The sequence below is a fragment of the Neopelma chrysocephalum genome, unplaced genomic scaffold (genome assembly GCF_003984885.1).
Source record: "Neopelma chrysocephalum unplaced genomic scaffold, ASM398488v2 Primary Assembly neopelma1_96511, whole genome shotgun sequence".
Lineage (NCBI taxonomy): Eukaryota > Metazoa > Chordata > Aves > Passeriformes > Pipridae > Neopelma > Neopelma chrysocephalum.
In genome coordinates, this window is record NW_020925157.1 from 12,402 (window position 1) to 32,179 (window position 19,778).

Consider the following 19,778-nt stretch of genomic DNA (forward strand, 5'->3'; position numbering starts at 1 on the left):
AAACCTGGAACGGCAAACCTCTGTGTGTTCCGAAGCTGCCCTCTCCACCTCCACGGGGTCCAGCACCCGACGCATGACATTAATTTTTCTAATAATATTAACCGACCTGTTTTTAGTTAACCCCACTCATTGTCTAACAGCTTTCCTCCATTTTCATGTATCCACTTATAATCCATTTCTTGATATTCTACCTGTTGATCTGCATCTAGTCCTTCTGGCACCAAAGCTGCTACTGGTAGTTCTTTACTTCTTGCAGCAGCTAATTCAGCTTTTCTGTTTCCTATTTCTGGGACAACGCTACCTTTCAGGTGTCCTCGGCTGTGCATAATTGCCACCTGAGGGGGAGTTGTACAGCTTCTAGTAATCGTAGAGTTTCTTCAGCATATTTCACAACTTTTCCTTGAAGAGTTAAAAGTCCTCTTTCTTTTCAAATTGCTCCATGAGCATGAACTATGTCAAAGGCATATTTGGAGTCAGTCCAGGTGTTGATTTGTTTTCCTTCTGCTAATTCTAAAGCTCAAATGAGAGCTATCAGTTCTGCTTTCTGGGCTGAGGTTCCTGCGGGCAAAGGATTTGATTTGATTACCTCAGTAGTGGTGGTTGCAGCATACCCAGCCATCTTCACACCCTGTCTTACAAAACTGCTGCTATTGGTAAACCAGTCTTCTGCATCCAGGAGTGGTTCTTCTTTAAGGTCCAGGCAGCTGGAGTACACCGCTTCAATGGTTTCCAGGCAGTCATGCACGACGGGTGCAGCTGAGATTCTTCCTTCTAGGAATGAAGCTGGGTTGACAATATTAGTCACCTGAATGGTTATGTCATCTGATTCAGCCAGGATTACCTGATATTTCAGAAATTGGGAGGGTGACAGCCAATGGTTCCCCCTTTTGTTCCAGCACTGTAGACACTGTGTGGGACACTAACACAGTCATTTTCTGTCCCATTGTAAATTTCCTGGCTTCTTCTATATTTATGATCATTGTTGCTACTGCCCTTAGGCAGGTGGGCCATTCTTTGCTTACTTCGTCCAATTGCTTGGAGAAGTAGGCCACTGCTCTTTTATATGCTCCTAGTTGTTGAGCCAGGACCCCTAGAGCCATTCCTTGTCATTCATGCGAGAACAACCAAAAGGGGTTCGTTACATCAGGCAATCCCAACGCCGGAGCCCTCATGAGCTCTCGCCTCAGCTGTTTGAAGGCTCCACTTGCTTCGGGGGTCCAGACTAGGTTGCCCTTAGTTATTTTCAGCAGGTCATATAAAGACTTTTCAATTAGCCCATACTGATATATCTATAAACGACACCAACCTGTCATTCCTAGAAAGGCTCTAAGGTGTCGCACCGTCTGTGGTTTGGGTGTCTGGTAAATGGTTTCCTTTCTTGTTGTCCCCAGAGATCATTGTCCTCCAGATACTTCGTATCCCAGATTCACCACTTGTTTCTGCACCAGCTGTGCTTTCTGTTGAGACACTCGATACCCATCTAAGCCCAAAAAGTTTAATAGGCTTACCATCCATTGGATATATTTTTCTTGTTTTTCTGTAACAATCAATAGATCATCCACATATTTTAAAAGTACACCCTCCCCCGGTGGTGACTGCCATTGTTCCAATTCTTTAGTGAATTGATTCCCCAAAATTGTGGGACTATTTTTGAACCCTTGAGGTAACACTGTCCAAATGAGCTGAGTTTTCCTTCCTGTGGTGAGATTTTCCCACTTGAAGGCAAATATCATTTGACTTTCCTGTGTTAAGGGAAGGCGGGAAAAGGCATCTCTTAAGTCTAATACTGTGTACCAAATTAGATTTTCTTTTAATTTTGTTAAGAGGGTATATAGGTTTGCAACAGTTGCATGTATGTTTTAGCTATTTTATTTACTGCTCTTAAATCCTGAACCAACCTATATGTTCCGTTTGGCTTCTTGAATGGTAAAATTAGGGTGTTGAAATCTGAATCACACTCAACAAAAAGTCCCCATTTTAAGAAGTTATCTATTATTGGTTCAATTCCTTTTCTATCTTCTAGCCTCAGTGCATATTGCTTCCTAATTACTGGGTTTGTTCCTGGCTGTAATTCTATTTGAATGGTAGCTGCCCATTTAGACTTTCTTGGTGTTTCAATAGCCCAAACTCCTGGGTATACCGGATCTAAAATTTGATTGACATTTGAATTATCCTGACTTGGCTCCACATAGCTCATTGCTTAACTCAGAGTTGCTCTTAATTGTTCTTCCTTTACCTTAAATTCAATTTTATTTGTTTGAATTCTATTACAGCTCCCAGATTTTCTAGTAGGTCTCTGCCCAATAGGGGTTTGGGTGAATTTGGTAAATACAAAAACTGATGCACTCCCATTTGTTTTTCAATTTTGAACTTTATGGGTTTCAAAAGAAAGCTTTTCTGATTGGTCAGTGGCACCCATGACTTAAACATCTTTATCACTTTTAGGTATTAATTCTTGATTCAAAACAGAAAATGTAGCCCCAGTATCAATTAGAAAATCTGATTCTTGTTTTTCTTCCCCTAGCGTAATTTTTACCAACAGGTCCCCTAGGTGCAGACCCGACGGCCCCCCCCTTCACTCAGTGCTCTGTAAGCAACAACAGCCCCTCCTGTGCCTATATTTCCACCTGTTAATTCAGGGCATTCTTGCTTCCAGTGTCCCTCTTTTCTACAATACGCACACTGGTTCTGTCCCAACCTCCTCTGTTGGGGAGGCAAACCTTACATCTGTTACACAAGGCTCGTACATATAACAGTTCCAAAATGGACAGATCTTAATTCTAGGTCTTATCCAAAGTGGTGTGTTTATAGTTAACTTTTCAGCACTACCTCCCATATAGCAATTCTTAGCATGATAATACCTTTAACTGTGTGCTCCTGGATGTTTCAAGGTAAGCAAGGTATATCAGGTACACAATAACTTTTCCGAAAACAAAGAAGACAACACAAAATGACAATAAACACACACAAAACTATTAACACAATAGTGGTGCCCCAATCTCCAGTTCATAGGGTGGTTATGAACCTAAGGGAACCAATACCATAAACAAAAGAACAACCAAAAGGAAACTTAGATACCTCGTTTCCCTCAAAATAAACAATATTTGGCCAAATACAAACAAAACCAGAACATACCAGCCGAGAGGGGATATTCCCCAGGAAGAGCATCCTCTCCTGTATCCCCACCTTTGGCTTATGGGAATCCAGAACCAGAATAACCAGAACCAGAATAGACAAAACCAGATATAAATACCTTTTATCAATAGGCAGTGTTCTTGACCAGCCCCCGCAAGAAGCCACCGAAGAAGGGAGCCCCTTTGGGTAAAAAAACTTACCCGAGGGCACCAAAGGGGGTCCCGTCCTCCGAGGGATTCCGCAGCCGGGTGGAGAAGTATTGTCCTGCTGCGAGTTGCCAAACAAATCCGAAAAATCCGGTATAAAGAACTGCTCAGAGACTTTTGGATCTTTGAGCAGCAAAGGTATTTATTGACAGCTCCGGGAGCAAGAGTGGTTCGCATCACAAAGAACTTGCTCGACTTGAAAGTGCAAAAGCAAGACATTTTATACACTTTAGATACATGGTTACATCATTTAACATACATATTAATAAGTAGGCTAGTCTCTGGGCGGAGTCTTTCCAGACATGTGCAGTCTTCTACTGTGGGGGTCTTCTCCTCAAGCCTTCATCCCTCTGGTGGTCGCCATGGACATCTTCCTCAATTTGACCTCTTCAATTAGGTGACCTGAATTCTTCAAGCTTGCAAAATCCTGGCTCTGGACCTTCTAGATCTTATTCAAACATCTAGTTTACCTACTTTATTACTGTGTGTGTACTACTCCTATTCCTTCTATAATAAGGCCTTTGGTCCAGTGAGCAGAACAGAACATGATATTAACCAGTGCTCCTAAAATGTTCTTCTAGCAAAACAGGTATTGGGGTTTCTTAGCAGGCCAAGATATCTCAGTTAACTCTTTTAGGCCTGGCTCCTGTTTCAACACGTTACAGCTAAATTCAGCATTTCCTAGATGCAGTTTTTTGCAGTGGTTAAGAGTCTGTTTTTGATAAAACTGTGTATTATAGGGCTGCAGCTTTCAGGGTTTTTTCTTTTTTGCTTTCAATGCTGTAACTTTTTACCATAATTGAACTAGATTAACGCAATCACTTGGTTTAATTGCAGATTGGCAAAAGAAAAAGTTATGTATGAAAAAGAAGCAAAACAGCACGAAGAAAAGATTGAAAAAATGAAAGCTGAAGCATGTGATGATTATGGAATTAAGAAGCAGGTAAACTATCCTAAAACTTGTTTTATAAAATCCTTTACCCTAATTTAATCATAGCCATCCTTAAATAAAAAAGTCTGCCGTACCTTTTTCCAGACTCCTGTTATATAAGTACTAGAGTAAAATTCCATCAATTATAAAAGTCATAATATGCATTTGTAGAAACTTCCTTTCCTCCAGAATTGTTAAATTTTAAGGAGACTGGGTATGGATTGTTTAGCATTTTGTGTCAGGATGGCTATCACTCACTAACAATGGGTATGGTTTAGAGTCATGATTACAATATGATTAATTTTTTCTTGGAAGGTTCCCCATAAAGGATAGTTGTTGCAGACGGTACCTTCCCTTTTGGAAGGAGGAGTGTCGAGTTTTCTTGTCACTGAGAGAAGGCTTGGATTTGCGAGATTCATTTCTATTCTTTACAGAAGTGTGGCATCTATGTGTTTAACTGTGGCCTTTATATTCTTTCAGCTAAATATGTTATCTTTTAACTATGTTTTCCCAAGCATTTCCCAAATGTTTTCTCTTAAATTTTCACAGAAACTTAAACTGTAAATTAAAATTGTTTTCACTTTTTTCAATAGTCTGATGACTGTGTTATAAAACCTACTGTTCTTCCATCTTCATTTTCAAACAGTGGAAGAATAGGTTAAACAAAACCCAATATAAAAATAAATAAAAACAAGCTAGAAGAAAGCCCTTTTAGAACAAACTAAAACAAATAAGTTCATAGTTCATGTGTGCATGTCTTACTTTGTTTTCATTATGTTATGAGAAAGAAATACAAATGAAGCATTTGTATACAAGTAAAGAATTTATTTATATAGAGCTTAGCTGTCTTCTGCCTTACCACTGACTGAGACTGTGGTATGTAATGTGTAAATATGTAATGTCATATTCGTATGATTCCAAATATGCATAAATTCTTGTACCAACTCCCAGGCTAAATTTGATTGAATATTCCAATTCTCAATTGGTTGAAACAAAAGTATCCATCCGTAAGATAAAAGTAAAAGCTTTTCCCACACTAATTTTTTTCCATAAAAAGAAAAAATGAACTCAGTAAAAATCAAACTAACAATTGAAACAAGAAACCAGGCCCAAAAGAGTTAACTGGGAAATCTGGGCCTGCTAACCAGCTACCAACATCTAAATGATCTGTGCTCATTCTGTTCTACTTACTGGTCCAAAACTTCAAAGAATGGTAAAAGAAACATATAATAGGCCTAGAGGTAATAAATTAAGATGCAGTAAGATAAAGTAGACATTTGAATAGAAGAAACAGGCCTGGAGCCAAACCTTTCTCCAAGCTTCAGTGAGTGAGTGGAGAACAATAGAAGAGAAGGGAGATCAAACCAAGGAAGATGAGAATAAGCCCCCAGACCCACAGGAGGAAGAGGGGATGTACCACCAAAATTTAGGGCCAAGAGAAGCACCACCCCAAGCCCCGCCTGGGTTCCACCTATACTCCACCTGTTATTAATATGTATAGATAGATGATGTAATCACATGAATATGCATTTAATCATATATGAAAATTGTATAAAAACTGTTGATTTTGTGTAAAGCCTTCGAGCAAGTTTGTCCAGCACGAGCTGGCTTGCTCCCGACGCTGTCAATAAATACCTTTGCTGCTCAAAGATCCAAAAGACTCTGAGCAGTTCCTTATACCGGATTTTTTGGATTCACAATACATAAAATGGTTTGTCTTATATAATCCTACCAATATTTGGTCTCCCAACAAGGCACTCTCAATGAAAACAAAAACAAATCACAAGAATAATAAACTGATAATACAAGCAATTATGGGGGCAGTTAAAAGTTCCATTGGTTTTACACAGCTGTATCTCATCTGTTAGCAGGGTCCTATAAAAAGAAAAGTGAAAATTTGGCCTACTATAGACCAGACATTAAAAAAAAGAAGGAACAATTCATGGAGTGTTGATTCAGTTCCTGCATATATCACAAAAGTAACCAAAAGTTAAAAGGGTTTAAAAGAAAAGTGATTATCACATCTTCTTGGCTGTCTGTGAGCCTTCTCATGTAAATCTGCTGACAGCACCCCTCCCTCCTAACTGGTTCCTTTGATTTTCAGGAAGGGGGAGGGGGGTTGGTGCTGGCATTCCTAGAAAAAGAAAAAAACACAAACTTACCCTATTTTTTCAGGGAGGTGGTAGGAGAAATAGAAACACTGCTCGCAGCATTCCGGCATGCCCAAATAAAGAACAATATAATCGTAGAGAAGTCCCAGAGAATTAGATAAGGTATGTAACTCAAGCAAACAACATGTAAGCTGAGCTCTCTGTACCCAGATAAAATAAAAAAACCCCAAACATTACAGTTTTTGTGGTGAAACACAATGACACTGTACCGGCTCAAAAACCGAGGTCAAGAAGAAGACCCGGAAAGACCAAATAAGGACTTCTGATAGGGGTGTGACTATGTAAAGCCGAGTAATGAATATGTATTAAGTAAGTGAGAATATCTAATGAATATGTAAACAGTCATCATCATGGCTAGGCTTCACGAACGAAGATTTGGGAAAGGTTCTATTCACATTTATTACAAGCACGCTGGTGGCTAATAAGGCCAATAAGAGATAGATATGTCCGATTGCAAAAGGCACAGCAGAAAGACTCCTTAGGTGGTATATTCTGAAAGGCACGATTCTTTCTGCGTTGCCTTTTCTCCTCAAGAGTGATCCTGCGTGAGTTCTCAAAAGAACCAGCAGCGTTATAGATAGTGTGTCTCCAGGCCTCCCAATTGGAGGTCAGAGTAGACCAGTTATGTTGATCAATACGACCAAGTCTGAGATGTTGTTTCAGGGAGTCCTTGTATCTTTTCTTCAGGGCTCCTCTCTTGAGGCAGCCGGTGGCAAGTTCACCATAAAGCAGGATCTTAGGGAGGCAGTGGTCCTTCATCCTTGAGACGTGTCCTGCCCAACGCAACTTTGTTCTCAGCAACATGGCCTCAATACTTGTGACTGCTGCTTGTTCAAGAACAGACGTATAAGTCATGTAATCTGACCAGTGGATGTTTAGGATTGTGCGGAGACAGCGTTGATGGAAGCATTCTAGGAGTCGCAAGTGGTGGCGGTAGATGACCTATGATTCGGAACCATATAAAAGAGTAGACAGCACTATGGCTCTGTAAACACTGATCTTGGTACTTTTCTTCAAGTGTTTATTTCGCCAAACTCTTTTATGGAGTTTTCCGAAAGCACTATATGCCTTTGCTAACCTGTTGTCTATCTCTCCGTCAATCTTACCATCCGAGGAGATAAGGCTGCCTAGGTAATTAAACTGCTGAACTGATTTGAGCTCTGGTTGGCCAATGGTGACATGGAGATGATGGAAGACTTCCTGAGGTGCAGGTTGATAGAGGACTTCTGTCTTCTTTAAGCTGACTTCCAGCCCAAAGAGCTCAGCAGCGTCTGCAAAGCAGGATGTTAAACGTTGCAGAGCTGCTTCTGTGTGGGCCACAAGGGCGGCGTCATCAGCATAAAGCAGCTTCCGGACAAGATGATTTAAGGTCTTAGTGTGGGCCTTCGGTCGCCTTAGGTTGAATAGGTTTCCATCAGTAAGGAATCGAATGTAGATACTGTCCTGATCATCGCGGTCTGCCGTGGCTCTTTGGAGCATCATGCTGAAAAAGATTGTAAACAGAGTTGGCGCAAGAACGCAGCCTTGTTTCACACCATTGGTTATTAGAAAGGGCTCAGAAAGTGCATTGCCATATCTGACTTGGCCATGTTGATCCTCATGGAGTGAGATGATCATTTTAAGGAACTTGGGGGGACAACCTAAACGTTCCAAAATCTGCCATAGATCTTTTCTGCTCACAGTATCAAAAGCTTTGGTGAGATCAACAAAGGTTACATAGAGACCTTTGTTCTGTTCCCTACACTTCTCTTGCAGTTGTCTGAGAACAAATACCATGTCTGTGGTGCTCCTGTTGGCTCTGAAACCACATTGGCTTTCAGGTAGAATTCCTTCTGCTATAGCGGGTATTAATCTGTTCAAGAGTATTCTTGCCAGGATTTTGCCAGCAATGGAGAGCAGAGTAATACCACCGTAATTTGAACAGTCTGATTTAACTCCTTTCTTCTTATACAAAGTGATGATGGTCTTGAAGGTCTGATGGTAGTTCGCCTAGTTCCCAACAGTGCACCACAAACTCGTGAAATTTAGCATGGAGTACTTGGCCCCCATGTTTCCAGACTTCGGGTGGAATTCCATCAACCCCAGCTGCCTTGCCAGTTTTCACCTGCTGTATGGCCTTAAGAGTTTCTCCTAAAGTGGGGGCAATATCCAATTCTTTCTTCACCGGTTGTTGTGTGATGTACTGAATTGCTGAGTCTTGGACTACATGGCTAGTACTGAAAAGACTCTGAAAGTGTTCAGACCATCGATTCAGAATGGAGGTTTTATCTGTCAGAAGCGTTTGCCCATCTTCACTGAGTAGAGGGCTTTGGACCTGGTATGTAGACCTGTATGCTGTTTTCAGGGCCTCATGGAATCCTCTGTGATCACCCATATCTGCGCATAATTGAGTTTTTTCAGCTAGATTGATCCACCAATTGTTCTGGATGTCACGGAGTTTCTGTTGAAAACAGTATGTGTAAGAAAAAGCCCTGTCTATCTGTCCTTAGCACGTTTGATGAGAGGAGGTATCCTCCAAAAGCCCAGCACACTAAATAAAGAATGCCTACTTTTTGTATGGTCAGTCTTCACGAACGAAGATTTTGGGAAAGGTTTTTTTTTTTACCTTTTGAACCTGCGCAATGGATTTTTTAGGTGAGACACAGCATGCGCTGAACTGAGCCCACCCTTTAATCCTAAGGTTCATCTGCCGGGGTCAAGCGAGCTTGGACAATGGCAGTGAGGTCCTCAGGACGTAGGTTTGTTTAGAGTGACCTTCTCTTAGATAGATGGCCTTACAGGGTTGACGAGCTCCATCTGCCCGGGGGAGTTCCCTGACCGGGAATCGAACCCGGGCCGCGGCGGTGAGAGTGCCGCATCCTAACCACTAGACCATCAGGGGTCCCCTGCCTACTTTTTAACACCTACAAATTGGTGTTAAGTTTATTTCTGCTGCCTTTCAGTATCAGGGGATCTCCTCTGGTTAGCACAGGAGCAGTTAAAGGCAAAGCATTGTTATTCAATTGCCTGTAAGAAACTGGCCAGATAAGAGAATTAGAAAGGAAGTATAAGGCTAACTTGCCATGTGTATTCTAGTATTGTGGTTGTTAGGTTTAAGATATTTGATAATGTAGCTGTTAGTAGAACCAAATTTACTATAACTTCAGAAATTTTATTTTGCACTGCAACAAAAATCCAGCACTGTGATACACCAGAATTAGGGAATGCAATTTCTGGGTTTCCTTTAGGGTTAAGATTAACAGATTTCCACTTCTCACTTGGGAGCCATAAATTAACCTCAGCAGTTTGTCAGATAACTCTCCCTTCATTTACTCCAATGATTTTAACTCTTTGTTGCCCAGAAGCATACCTAGGCTCTTGGCATTCCACTGTATTAGTACTGACTTGATTTCAGTCTTGCCTGATTTATGGCCAGACTTTGATATCTTGGTAGCAGTACACAGTACAATTTTCATAGCATTTTGCTGACCCTGGCAATCATTTGTGGTTTCAATTTTAATTAGGGGTTGTAATTGTACTTCCTTATCATTAGATATCAATGCAAACGTTAGATTTTGTTCTTTATCAGAACAGTATACTCGCTCACCATCTCCCAACTCCTCCACTGAACACAAAAGGTCTGAGTCAAAAGACTGTATTTCTGAGAATGTTACAGGTTCTACATCCTGCAATTCTTTCCATAAGATTCTCTTTCTTTTATGTGCATTCCAAAGCTCCGCCTGAAGCCCTTCAATGCTTTCACACTCGGCAGTAAGCAATGTCTCTGCTTGCAGCCTCTTTTCAAGCCCAGCAGCAAGAAATGCCTCCACCTTCAGCCTTTTTTCATTTTCCTCATTTAACTGATAGTACAATTTCACCGAATCTTGTAAAGATAGTATTATTTCATCTTCAGATTTCTGAGTAACCAATTTATCATTATCCCAATTTTCTCATGCCAACTCCACCCCTGGGTTAGAGGGGCGACCAAAAAATTTTCCAAGGAAGGACAACAAAATATTTTCTTTGCACTGGCAACCCAGGACAACCATTTTCTCCGAGAATTCCCACAGAGGGAATCACAAATTCCCTCAGAGGGAATTTATGGCGAAGTTTCCAAAAGTTAACACTGAAGGAACTACACGAGATTTCCCACACAGGGAAATGTACTATTGTCAAAGACATTTTGGGTCAGAGAACATCATCCTGCTTGCTGCACCAAAATAATGTTATGATCCGTTTATAAAGAGATGCTTCTGCCTGAATTAAGGTGCAAACGAGACCATATGCTGAAGTCAGTAGTACAGATTTTATTTAACAGTAAATGTGAGGTAGAGAGATGGAAAGAAATGGGAGAGAGAAGAGAGGAGAGGAAAGAAACAAAGTGAGAGAGAGACAGATGAGGTAGAAAGATACCACCACCCTGTTGATTCTGTGGTGTCCTGCTGGTCTTTTTTCACCCTGGTCTTCTCAGTGGTGGGGTCCCAGAGTCGTTCTTCTGGGGTATCATCTTTACACAGTCCAAGTTCCAGGTATCCATGGGGCATAGATGCTGTTCCCATAACTTGGGATGGTATGTGTGTAAGCAGTTGTTTCCTTTCTCACAGTTTGCCACAGTGGGAATTTTTGTCTGGATAGGTTACCCAGATCTGCCTCACCAGGCCAGGAATTAGCATCTTCCTGTTGTTACTGTCTGCACTTATCTCAAGTTCCCACAGTCTGCAGAGCTCAATTGGTAGAGCTTCTAGTGTTAACTAACTAGGTGTCCTTAGCTTAATGTAGACACAATGTTTGAAGGTTCCCCCACCCAGTGCTTTCAAGGTGGTTTTTAACAGTCCACTGTACAGTTCAACTTTCCCAGAGGCTGGTGCATGATAGGGAATATGATATACCCACTCGATCCCATGCTCTCTGACCCAGGACTCTATGAGGCTAGTTTTGAAACGAGTCCCGTTGTCCCACTGTAGTGGGTTTCTGTGGCTGGGTTTTGGTAGCCGGGGGGGGCTACAGAGGTGGTTTCTCTCAGAAGCTGCTAGAAGCTTCCCCTGTCCTGTGGAGTCAATGCCAGCCGGCTTCAGGATGGACTTCCTGCCACTGACCAAGGTCAAGCCAATCAGGAGTAATAGTAACGCCTCTGTAATAACATATTTAAGGAAAACATGTTGTTGCACAGCAGGAATTCCAGCCAGGGAAGAGCGGAGTGAGAACATGGGAACAACAGGGTAGACACCAAGGTCAGTGCAGAAGGAGGGGGAGGAGGTGCTCCAGGCCCCAGAGCTGAGGCCCCTGTAACCCATGGTGAAGACCATGGTGAAGCAGGCTGTCCCCCTGCAGCCCATGGAGGGCCATCAGGGTGCAGAGACCCACCTGCAACCCATGGAGAAGCCCATGCTGGAGCAGGTGGATGGATGAAGGAGGCTGTGACCCTGTGGGAGGCCCATGCTGGAGCAGGGTCCTGCCAGAGACCTGCAGCCTGTGGAGAGGGAAACCCATGCTGGAGCAGGTTTTTCCCGGGTAGGACTTGTGGTCCCTGTGGGGGACCCATGCTGGTACAGCTCATTCGTGAAGGACTGCACCCCATGGAGGAGTGACCCACGGGACAGCAGTTTGGGAAGAACTGCTGACCGAGGGATGGACTCACACTGGAGAGGTCCATCAAGGACTGTCTCCCATGGGAGGGACCCCATGGGAGCAGGGGCAGGACTCCTCTCTCTGAGCAGCAGCAGAAACAACAACTGACCATAGCCCCCATTCCCCATCCCCCTGCACCGCTGGGGGGGAGGAGGGAGAACGTGGAAGGAAGGAGAGGTGGGGGGAAAGTGTTTTTAAGATTATTTTATTTCTCACTCTTTGGTTCTTATCCTGTTAGTAATAAATTTAAGTATTATCCTCACTTTGATTCTGTTTTGCCCATGAAGGTATTCAGTAGTTGACCTCTCCTGGCTCTTATCTCTACTCATGAATCCTTAGCTGGTTTTTTTCTGTCTCCTCTGTCCAGTTGCAGAGGGAGAGTGAGAGTGGCTTTAGTGGGTACCTGGCATCTGGCCAGGGTCAACCCGTTACACCCACATAATTCTTTTTGGGGTGCCATGTTGCCACAGAACTTACTTTTCAATGCCCAAGACGGTGTTCCGGGCGGTGGCATGAGGCACAGTGTATATCTCTAGCCATCCAGTGGTTGCTTCTAACATGTAAGCATGTAGTGCTTGCCTTGGCAGGTTTCCAGGAGTGTAATGTAATCAGTCTGCCAGGCCTCCCCATATTTATGTTTTAACCATTGTCCACCATACCACAGAGGCTTAACCCACTTGACCTGCTTGATTGCAGCACGTTTCACAGTTATGGATAACCTGAGAGATAGTGTCCATGGTTAAGTCCACCCCTCGATCACGAGCCCATCTGTATGTTGCATCTCTTCCCTGATGACCTGACGCATCCTGGACCCACTGAGCCAGAAATAATTCTCCCTTATGTTTCCAGTCCAAATCCACCTGAGACAAATTAATCTTGTCAGTCCGATCCACCAGTCATTTGTTGTCATGTTCTTCAGTAGCCAGACTCTCAGGTACTTGTGCATCTACATGACGGACTTTTACAGGCAACTTCTCTACCTGGGCAGGGATGTCTTGCCACAATTCAGCAACCCAGATGGGTTTACCTCTGCACTGCCAATTGATCTTTTTCCATCGGTCTAGCCACCCCCAGCAGTCGGGGTGACCGGAGGAGCTGTGCTTCATAGTCAATCACTTCTGAAGCAGCTCGAACCCCTTCATAAGCTGCCAGTATCTCTTTTTCAGTTGGAGTGTAACAGGTCTTGGATCCTTTGTATCCCTGACTCCAGAACCCCTGGGGTCACCCTTGAATCTCCCCGAGTATTTTTTACCAGACTCCACGAAGGACCATTCTCCCCGACTGCAGTGTAGAGCACATTTTTCACATCTTGTCCTGTCCTGACTGGCCCAAGGGCTACTGCATGAGCAGTCTTCTGTTTAATTTGTTGGAAAGCTTGTTGTTGTTCAGGACCCCACTTAAAATCATTCTTCTTCTGGGTCCCTGGTTGATCATTCATTACTCATTTGATATAAGAATGGTGTATCCAGTTATCTTTACACAAAACTTTAACAGCAAAACAAGAACACAGTAAGACAGTATATTGTCCCTCCCATTTAGGTTCTAATTTGGATTTTTGTGAGGATATCTTGATTAACACTTCATTCCCAGGTTATATATCATGTACTTGTATTTCAGGTAGGCTGGGTTGGTACCATTATGCATAGTTTCTCTGCTCCTCAAACCCTTTCTTTATATTAAAAACATACTGGGTCAGGCATTCATCTCCATCCAACAGGTTGGTCTAAGCTGGGATATGTTTCTGGTATAGCTAAGCGTCTCCCAAAGAGAAGCTCTGCTGGTGTTATTTCTACAGGTTGTCTCAAAGTATTCAGGACACCCCACAGAGTCAAAGTAAAGGCTTCTGGCCATTTCAGATTAGTGCATGCACATATTCTTGCTATCTTTTCTTTTAATGTTCTATTCATCCTTACTACTTGTCCTGAATATTGTGGGCAATATGGTGAATGTAATTTTCTCTCTATCCTCAAAGTCTTATACAGCTGTGTCATGGTTTATGCCCAGCTGGAAATTAAGCACCACACAGCCACTCACTCAACCCTCCTCTCTCTCCCCCAACCAGGTGGAATGAGGAGGAGAATCAAAGTAAAACTTGTAGGTTGAGATGAGAACAGTTTAATAATTGAAAAGAAAGTAAAAATACAGTAATAATATTAAATGACAATAATAATGATAATAAAAAGGGAAAAAAGAAGTGATGCACAATACAGTTGCCCACTACCTGCTCACCAATGCCAGACTACCCTTCCCAAACCCAGATAGGACCCCCAGTTTATATACAGGGCATGACATTCTATGGTGTGGAATATCCCTTTGGTCAGTTTGGGTCACCTGTCTTGGCTATGCTCCCTCCCAGTTTCTTTTGTGTACCTCCTCACTGGTAGAGCATGAGACAAGAAAAAAGTCCTTCAACTGGGATAAACACAACCTAGCAAACCCCAAAATATCAGTGTGTTATCAACACCATTCTCATTCCGAATGCAAAACACAGCACTGTAACAGCTACTGAAAAGAAATTAACTCTATTCTAGCTGAAACTAGGACAAGTTGTTTGATTATATTTGCTGTAAAATGAGCACCTCTGTCTGATTCATATAGAGGTTAACTTGTTTCCATTTTCCTGGATGTGCTGCACACATCAAAGCTACTAGCTCTGCTCGTTGTGTGCTCATCCTTTCTGGGAGCGGTTGTGCTTCTATTACCTGTCCTCATCTCATCACAGCATACCCAGACCATCACTGTCCTTGCAGGTAGTAGGATGAACCATCTTTGTTTAGAACTAGATCTGGGTTATGTGAGGGAACATCAATTAAATCAGTTTGTGGTTTACTTGGGTTATGTAGTCGCCATCATGGAAACGTGGTGGGACAACTCGCATGACTGGAGTGCTGCCATGGGTGGCTACAAGCTCTTCAGAAGGGACAGGCAAGGTAGGAGAGGTGGAGGGGTGGCTCTGTATGTTAGAGAGTCTCTTGACTCTGTCTACAGTAACAATAAGATTGAGTGTCTGTGGATCAAAATCAGGGGGAAGGCCAACAAGGCTGACATCCTGGTGGGAGTCTGTTACAGACCACCCAAACAGGATGATGAGGGTGATGAATTATTCTATAAGCAGCTGGCAGATGTCTTAAAATCCCCAGTCCTTGTTCTTGTGGGTGACTTTAACCTGCTGGATGTCTGCTGGGAACTCCACACAGCGGAGAAGAGGCAGTCTAGGAGATTCCTAGAGCATATAGAGGATAATTTCCTGCTCCAGCTGGTAAATGCACCTACCAGGGATGGGGCCTTACTAGACCTGCTGTTCACAAACAGAGAGGGGCTGGTGGGTGATATGGTGGTCGGAGGCCGTCTGGGGCACAGTGACCATGAAATAATAGAGTTTTCAATACTCAGGGGTGCAAGGAGGGCCATCAATAAAACCTCTACGCTGGACTTCCGGAGGGCAGATTTCAGCCTATTCAGAAGACTGGTTCAGCATGTACCCTGGGAAACAACCCTTGAAAACAAAGGGGTCCAGGAGGGATGGACATGCTTCAAGAAGGAAGTCTTGAAAGCACAGGAGCAGGCTGTCCCAATCTGCTGAAAGGCAAGCCGGTGGGGAAGATGACCGGTCTGGCTGAACAGGGAGATTTTGAAGGAAATAAGGGTAAAAAAGAGAACTTACCAATTATGGAAAAAAGGGTTGGCTACTCAGGAAGAGTTTAGGAATATAGTTAGGTCATGTAGAAAGAAGATTAGAGAGACAAAGGCGCAATTTGACCTCAATCTTGCCACTTCTGTCAAGTATAACAAAAAGTCTTTCTACAGATACATCAATAGCAAAAGGAGAGGCAAGGAAAACCTCCATTCTTTATTGGACATGGGCGAGAACATAGTTATCAAAGATGAGGAAAAGGCTGAGGTATTTAACACCTTCTTTACCTCAGTTTTCAACAGTAAGACAGGTTGTCCCGAGGACAGCTGGTTTCCGGAGCTTGTAGACAGAGATAAGAAGCTGAATAGCCTCCCTGTAATCCAGGAGGAAACAATTAGCGACCTACTGAGCCACTTGGATCCTCACAAGTCTATGGGACCAGATGGGATCCACCCAAGGGTGATGAGGGAGCTGGCACAAGAGCTCACCAAACTGCTCTCTATCATCTACCAACAGTCCTGGCTCACTGAGGAGGTCCCAGATGATTGGAAGTTGGCAAATGTCACGCCCATCCACAAAAAGGGCTGGAAGGAAGACTTGGGTGTCTCTGTCAGGATGGCCAAAACACGAAAAGGTCTTCTTCCAGAAGAATAGGACAGGACCTTTATTGCAACAAATCACTGACATTTATAGTCCTTGGTGTAACATACATGTTATACCACCATTGGTGATTCTACATAAACATACATCACAATTGGCTGCCTTGTAGCACACTCATGATGATTCAGCATCTGCAAAGTCATGGTGACTTGGTTCCTGCAGGATCATGATGATATTCCAAAAGTTCAGGAAGTCCAGCCTTGCTGTTCCGGCTTCCTTCTTCTCACTTCCTTCCCCAGCTGTCTCAGGGATACACAGGTATCTGTGTTATAGCCATTTCACTCAGAGAACTGGGGGTCAGCCGGATTCCTCCATACCCAGGAAACTACAGGCCTGTCAGCCTGACCTCAGTGCCTGGCAAGGTTATGGAGCAGATCATCCTAAGTGCAATCACACAGAACCTACAGGATGGACAAGGGATCAGACCCAGCCAGCATGGGTTTAGGAAGGGCAGGTCCTGTCTGACCAGCCTGATCTCCTTTTATGATCAGGTGACCCACCTGGTGGATGAGGGGAAGGTTGTGGATGTAGTCTACCTGGACTTCAGCAAAGCCTTTGACACCGTCTCCCACAGCATACTCCTGAAAAAGCTGGCAGCCCACGGCTTGGACAGGGGCACTCTGTGCTGGGTTAGGAACTGGTTGGAGGGCCGGGCCCAGAGAGTGGTGGTGAACGGTGCTGCATCCAGTTGGCGGCCGGTCACTAGTGGTGTCTCCCAGGGATCAGTGTTGGGCCTAGTTCTGTTTAATATCTTTATCGATGATTTAGATGAGGGGATTGAGTCCACCATTAGCAAATTTGCAGATGACACCAAGCTGGGGGGGAGTGTCGATCATCTGGAAGGCAGGAGGGCTCTGGAGAGGGACCTGGACAGACTGGAGAGTTGGACTGATTCCAACGGGATGAGGTTCAACATGGCCAAGTGCCAGGTCCTGCACTTTGGTCACACCAACACCATGCAGTGCTACAGGCTGGGGACAGAGTGGCTGGAAAGTAGCCAGGCAGAAAAGAACCTGGGAGTTTGGATTGACAGGAAGCTGAACATGAGCCAGCAGTGTGCCCAGGTGGCCAAGAAGGCCAATGGCATCCTGACCTGTATCAGGAACAGTGTGGCCAGCAGGTCCAGGGAAGTGATTCTTCCCCTGTACTCAGCGTTGGTGAAGCCACACCTGGAGTACTGTGTCCAGTTCTGGGCCCCTCAGTTCAGGAAGGATATTGAGGTGCTGGAGCAGGTCCAGAGAAGAGCAACAAGGCTGGTGAAGGGGTTTGAGCACAAGTCCTATGAGGAGAGGTTTGGGAGCTGGGGTTGTTCAGCCTGAAGAAGAGGAGACCTCATCACTCTCTACAACTACCTGAAAGGAGGTTGTAGCCAGGTGGGGGTTGGTCTCGTCTCCCAGGCAGCTATCAGTAAGACAAGAGGGCATGGTCTTAACCTCTGCCAGGGGAGGTTTAGGTTAGATATTAGGAAGAAATTCTTTACAGAGAGGGTAATCAGGCATTGGAATGGGCTGCCCAGGGAAGTGGTGAATTCTCCGTCCCTGGAGGTTTTTAAGAAGAGACTGGATGTGGCACTTAGTGCCATGGTCTAGTAACCACAGTGGTAGTGGATCAAGGGTTGGACTTGATGATCTCAGAGGTCCCTTCCAACCCAGCTGATTCTATGATTCTATGATTCTATGATTCTGTGATTCTATGATTCTGTGATTCTATGATTCTATAGGGTAGTCATCCTTGGCATCTCTATGCCTTGATGGACAGATACAGTATGATCTTTGAACTACAAAGTGTCACCATGTTCCCCTCCCTGCAGGATGTTTGTGGAGGGAGTAGCCTTCACTCTACTTCCCTCTCCGTTCCATTCCCCGTAGCAGGTGTTTATCATTGTTTAGGGAACCTCTGTGGGGCATGCTGGATTTTACCCTGTAATTAACCCTATCCATTACTCCACAAGGACCATCCCAAGAGCATGGTCCAAATGCTACTTGAACTCTGTCAGGCTTGGTGCTGTGACCACTGCCCTGGGGAGCCTGTTCCAGCACCCAATCACCCTCTGGGTGAAGAACCTCTTTCTAATATCCAACCTAAACTTCCCCTAACACAACTTCAGGCCTTTTCCTCGAGTCCTGTCACTGGTCACCACAGAGAAGAGATCAATGCCTGCCCCTCTTCTCCTCACAAGGAAGTTGTAGACTGCAATGAGGTGTGTCCTCAGTCTCCTCTTCTCTAAGCTGAACAGATCAAGTGACCTCAACCACTCCTCATACAGCTTCCCCTCAAGGCCCTTCACCATCTTTGTTGCCCTCCTTTGGACGCTCTCCAATAGCCTAATATCTTTCTTATATCGCAGTGACCAAAATTGCACACAGTATTCAAGGTGAGGCCGCACCAGTGCTGAGTGGGACAATCACCTCCCTCAACTGGCTGGCGATGCCTTGCCAGTTGCGCCCCAGGACACGGTTGGCCCTCCTGGCTGCCAGGGCACTGCTGACTCATATTCAACTTGCCATCGAACAGGACCCCCAAGTCCCTTTCCACAGCACTGCTTTCCAGCATCTCATTCCCCAGTCTGTATGTACATCCAGGGTTGCCCCATCCCAGGTGCAGTATCTGGCACTTCACCTTGTTGAACTTCATGTGGTTGGTGATTGCCCAGTCCTCTAATTTGTCAAGATCTCTCTGCAGGGTCTCCCTGCCTTCAAGGAAGTCAACAGCTCCTCCCAGTTTTGTATCATCTGCAAACTTGATTAGTATCCCTTCCAGTCCTGTGTCCAAGTAATTTATGAAGATGTTGAAGATCACAGGGCCTATGATGGAGCCCTGTGGATCCCCACTAGTGATAGGTCGCCAGTCTGATGTCACCCCATTCACTATTACCCTCTGTACTGGACCCATGAGCCAATTGCTCACCCACCGCGTGGTGTGTTTATCCAGCTGTGGACTGGACATTTTGTCCAGAAGGATCCTGGGAGAGACAGTATCAAAAGCTTTACTGAAATCCAAAAAGATTGCAACAACTGGTTTCTCTTAATCATCTAGATGGGTTACCTTGTCTCTCTGTATTGGTGGGAAATTAAAAGGGGAGGGAGTTCATTTATTGGAGTTCCTGCCCCAATATTTTTCTTTAAACCAAGATACTGGGTTTGGTGGGGGTTCCTTTTTATAAATATCTTTCCCTACCCTGAACATAGGTTTCTCACTTTCTATGCAAATTAATTATCACGAGCAGTCTATTTTTTCAGACTTTTCTGGAAATGGGTAGGAGGGCTTTGGGGTTTTGGGTTGTCTTGATCTCCCCCCTACAGTCCATGTCCACTTCTAGGCCTCATTCCTATGCTTGCGCTGTACTGTGTTGTGCTTATCTCCAGGAACTAGAACAAGGACATTTGTCCTTTAGGGCTACCCTACCTCCTCATGTTCCTCTTCTCCAGCCACAT

At 44.1% G+C, this 19,778-nt stretch overlaps 1 protein-coding gene across 2 annotated transcripts in view; it reads left to right on the forward strand.

Moving 5' to 3' along the window:
- Positions 1-19,778, forward strand: part of LOC113981373 (tubulin-specific chaperone A-like) — a 43,496-nt gene that overhangs the window by 10,432 nt on the left and 13,286 nt on the right. The window contains exon 2 of one of the 2 annotated variants that reach the window (XM_027708727.1): positions 4,196-4,284. In XM_027708727.1, the coding sequence (XP_027564528.1) occupies positions 4,198-4,284 (87 nt within the window). In that variant the 5' untranslated portion in view covers positions 4,196-4,197. Of the gene's footprint in view, positions 1-4,183; positions 4,285-19,778 lie in introns of those variants that run through there. The other variant, XM_027708726.1, reaches the window with a different exon arrangement.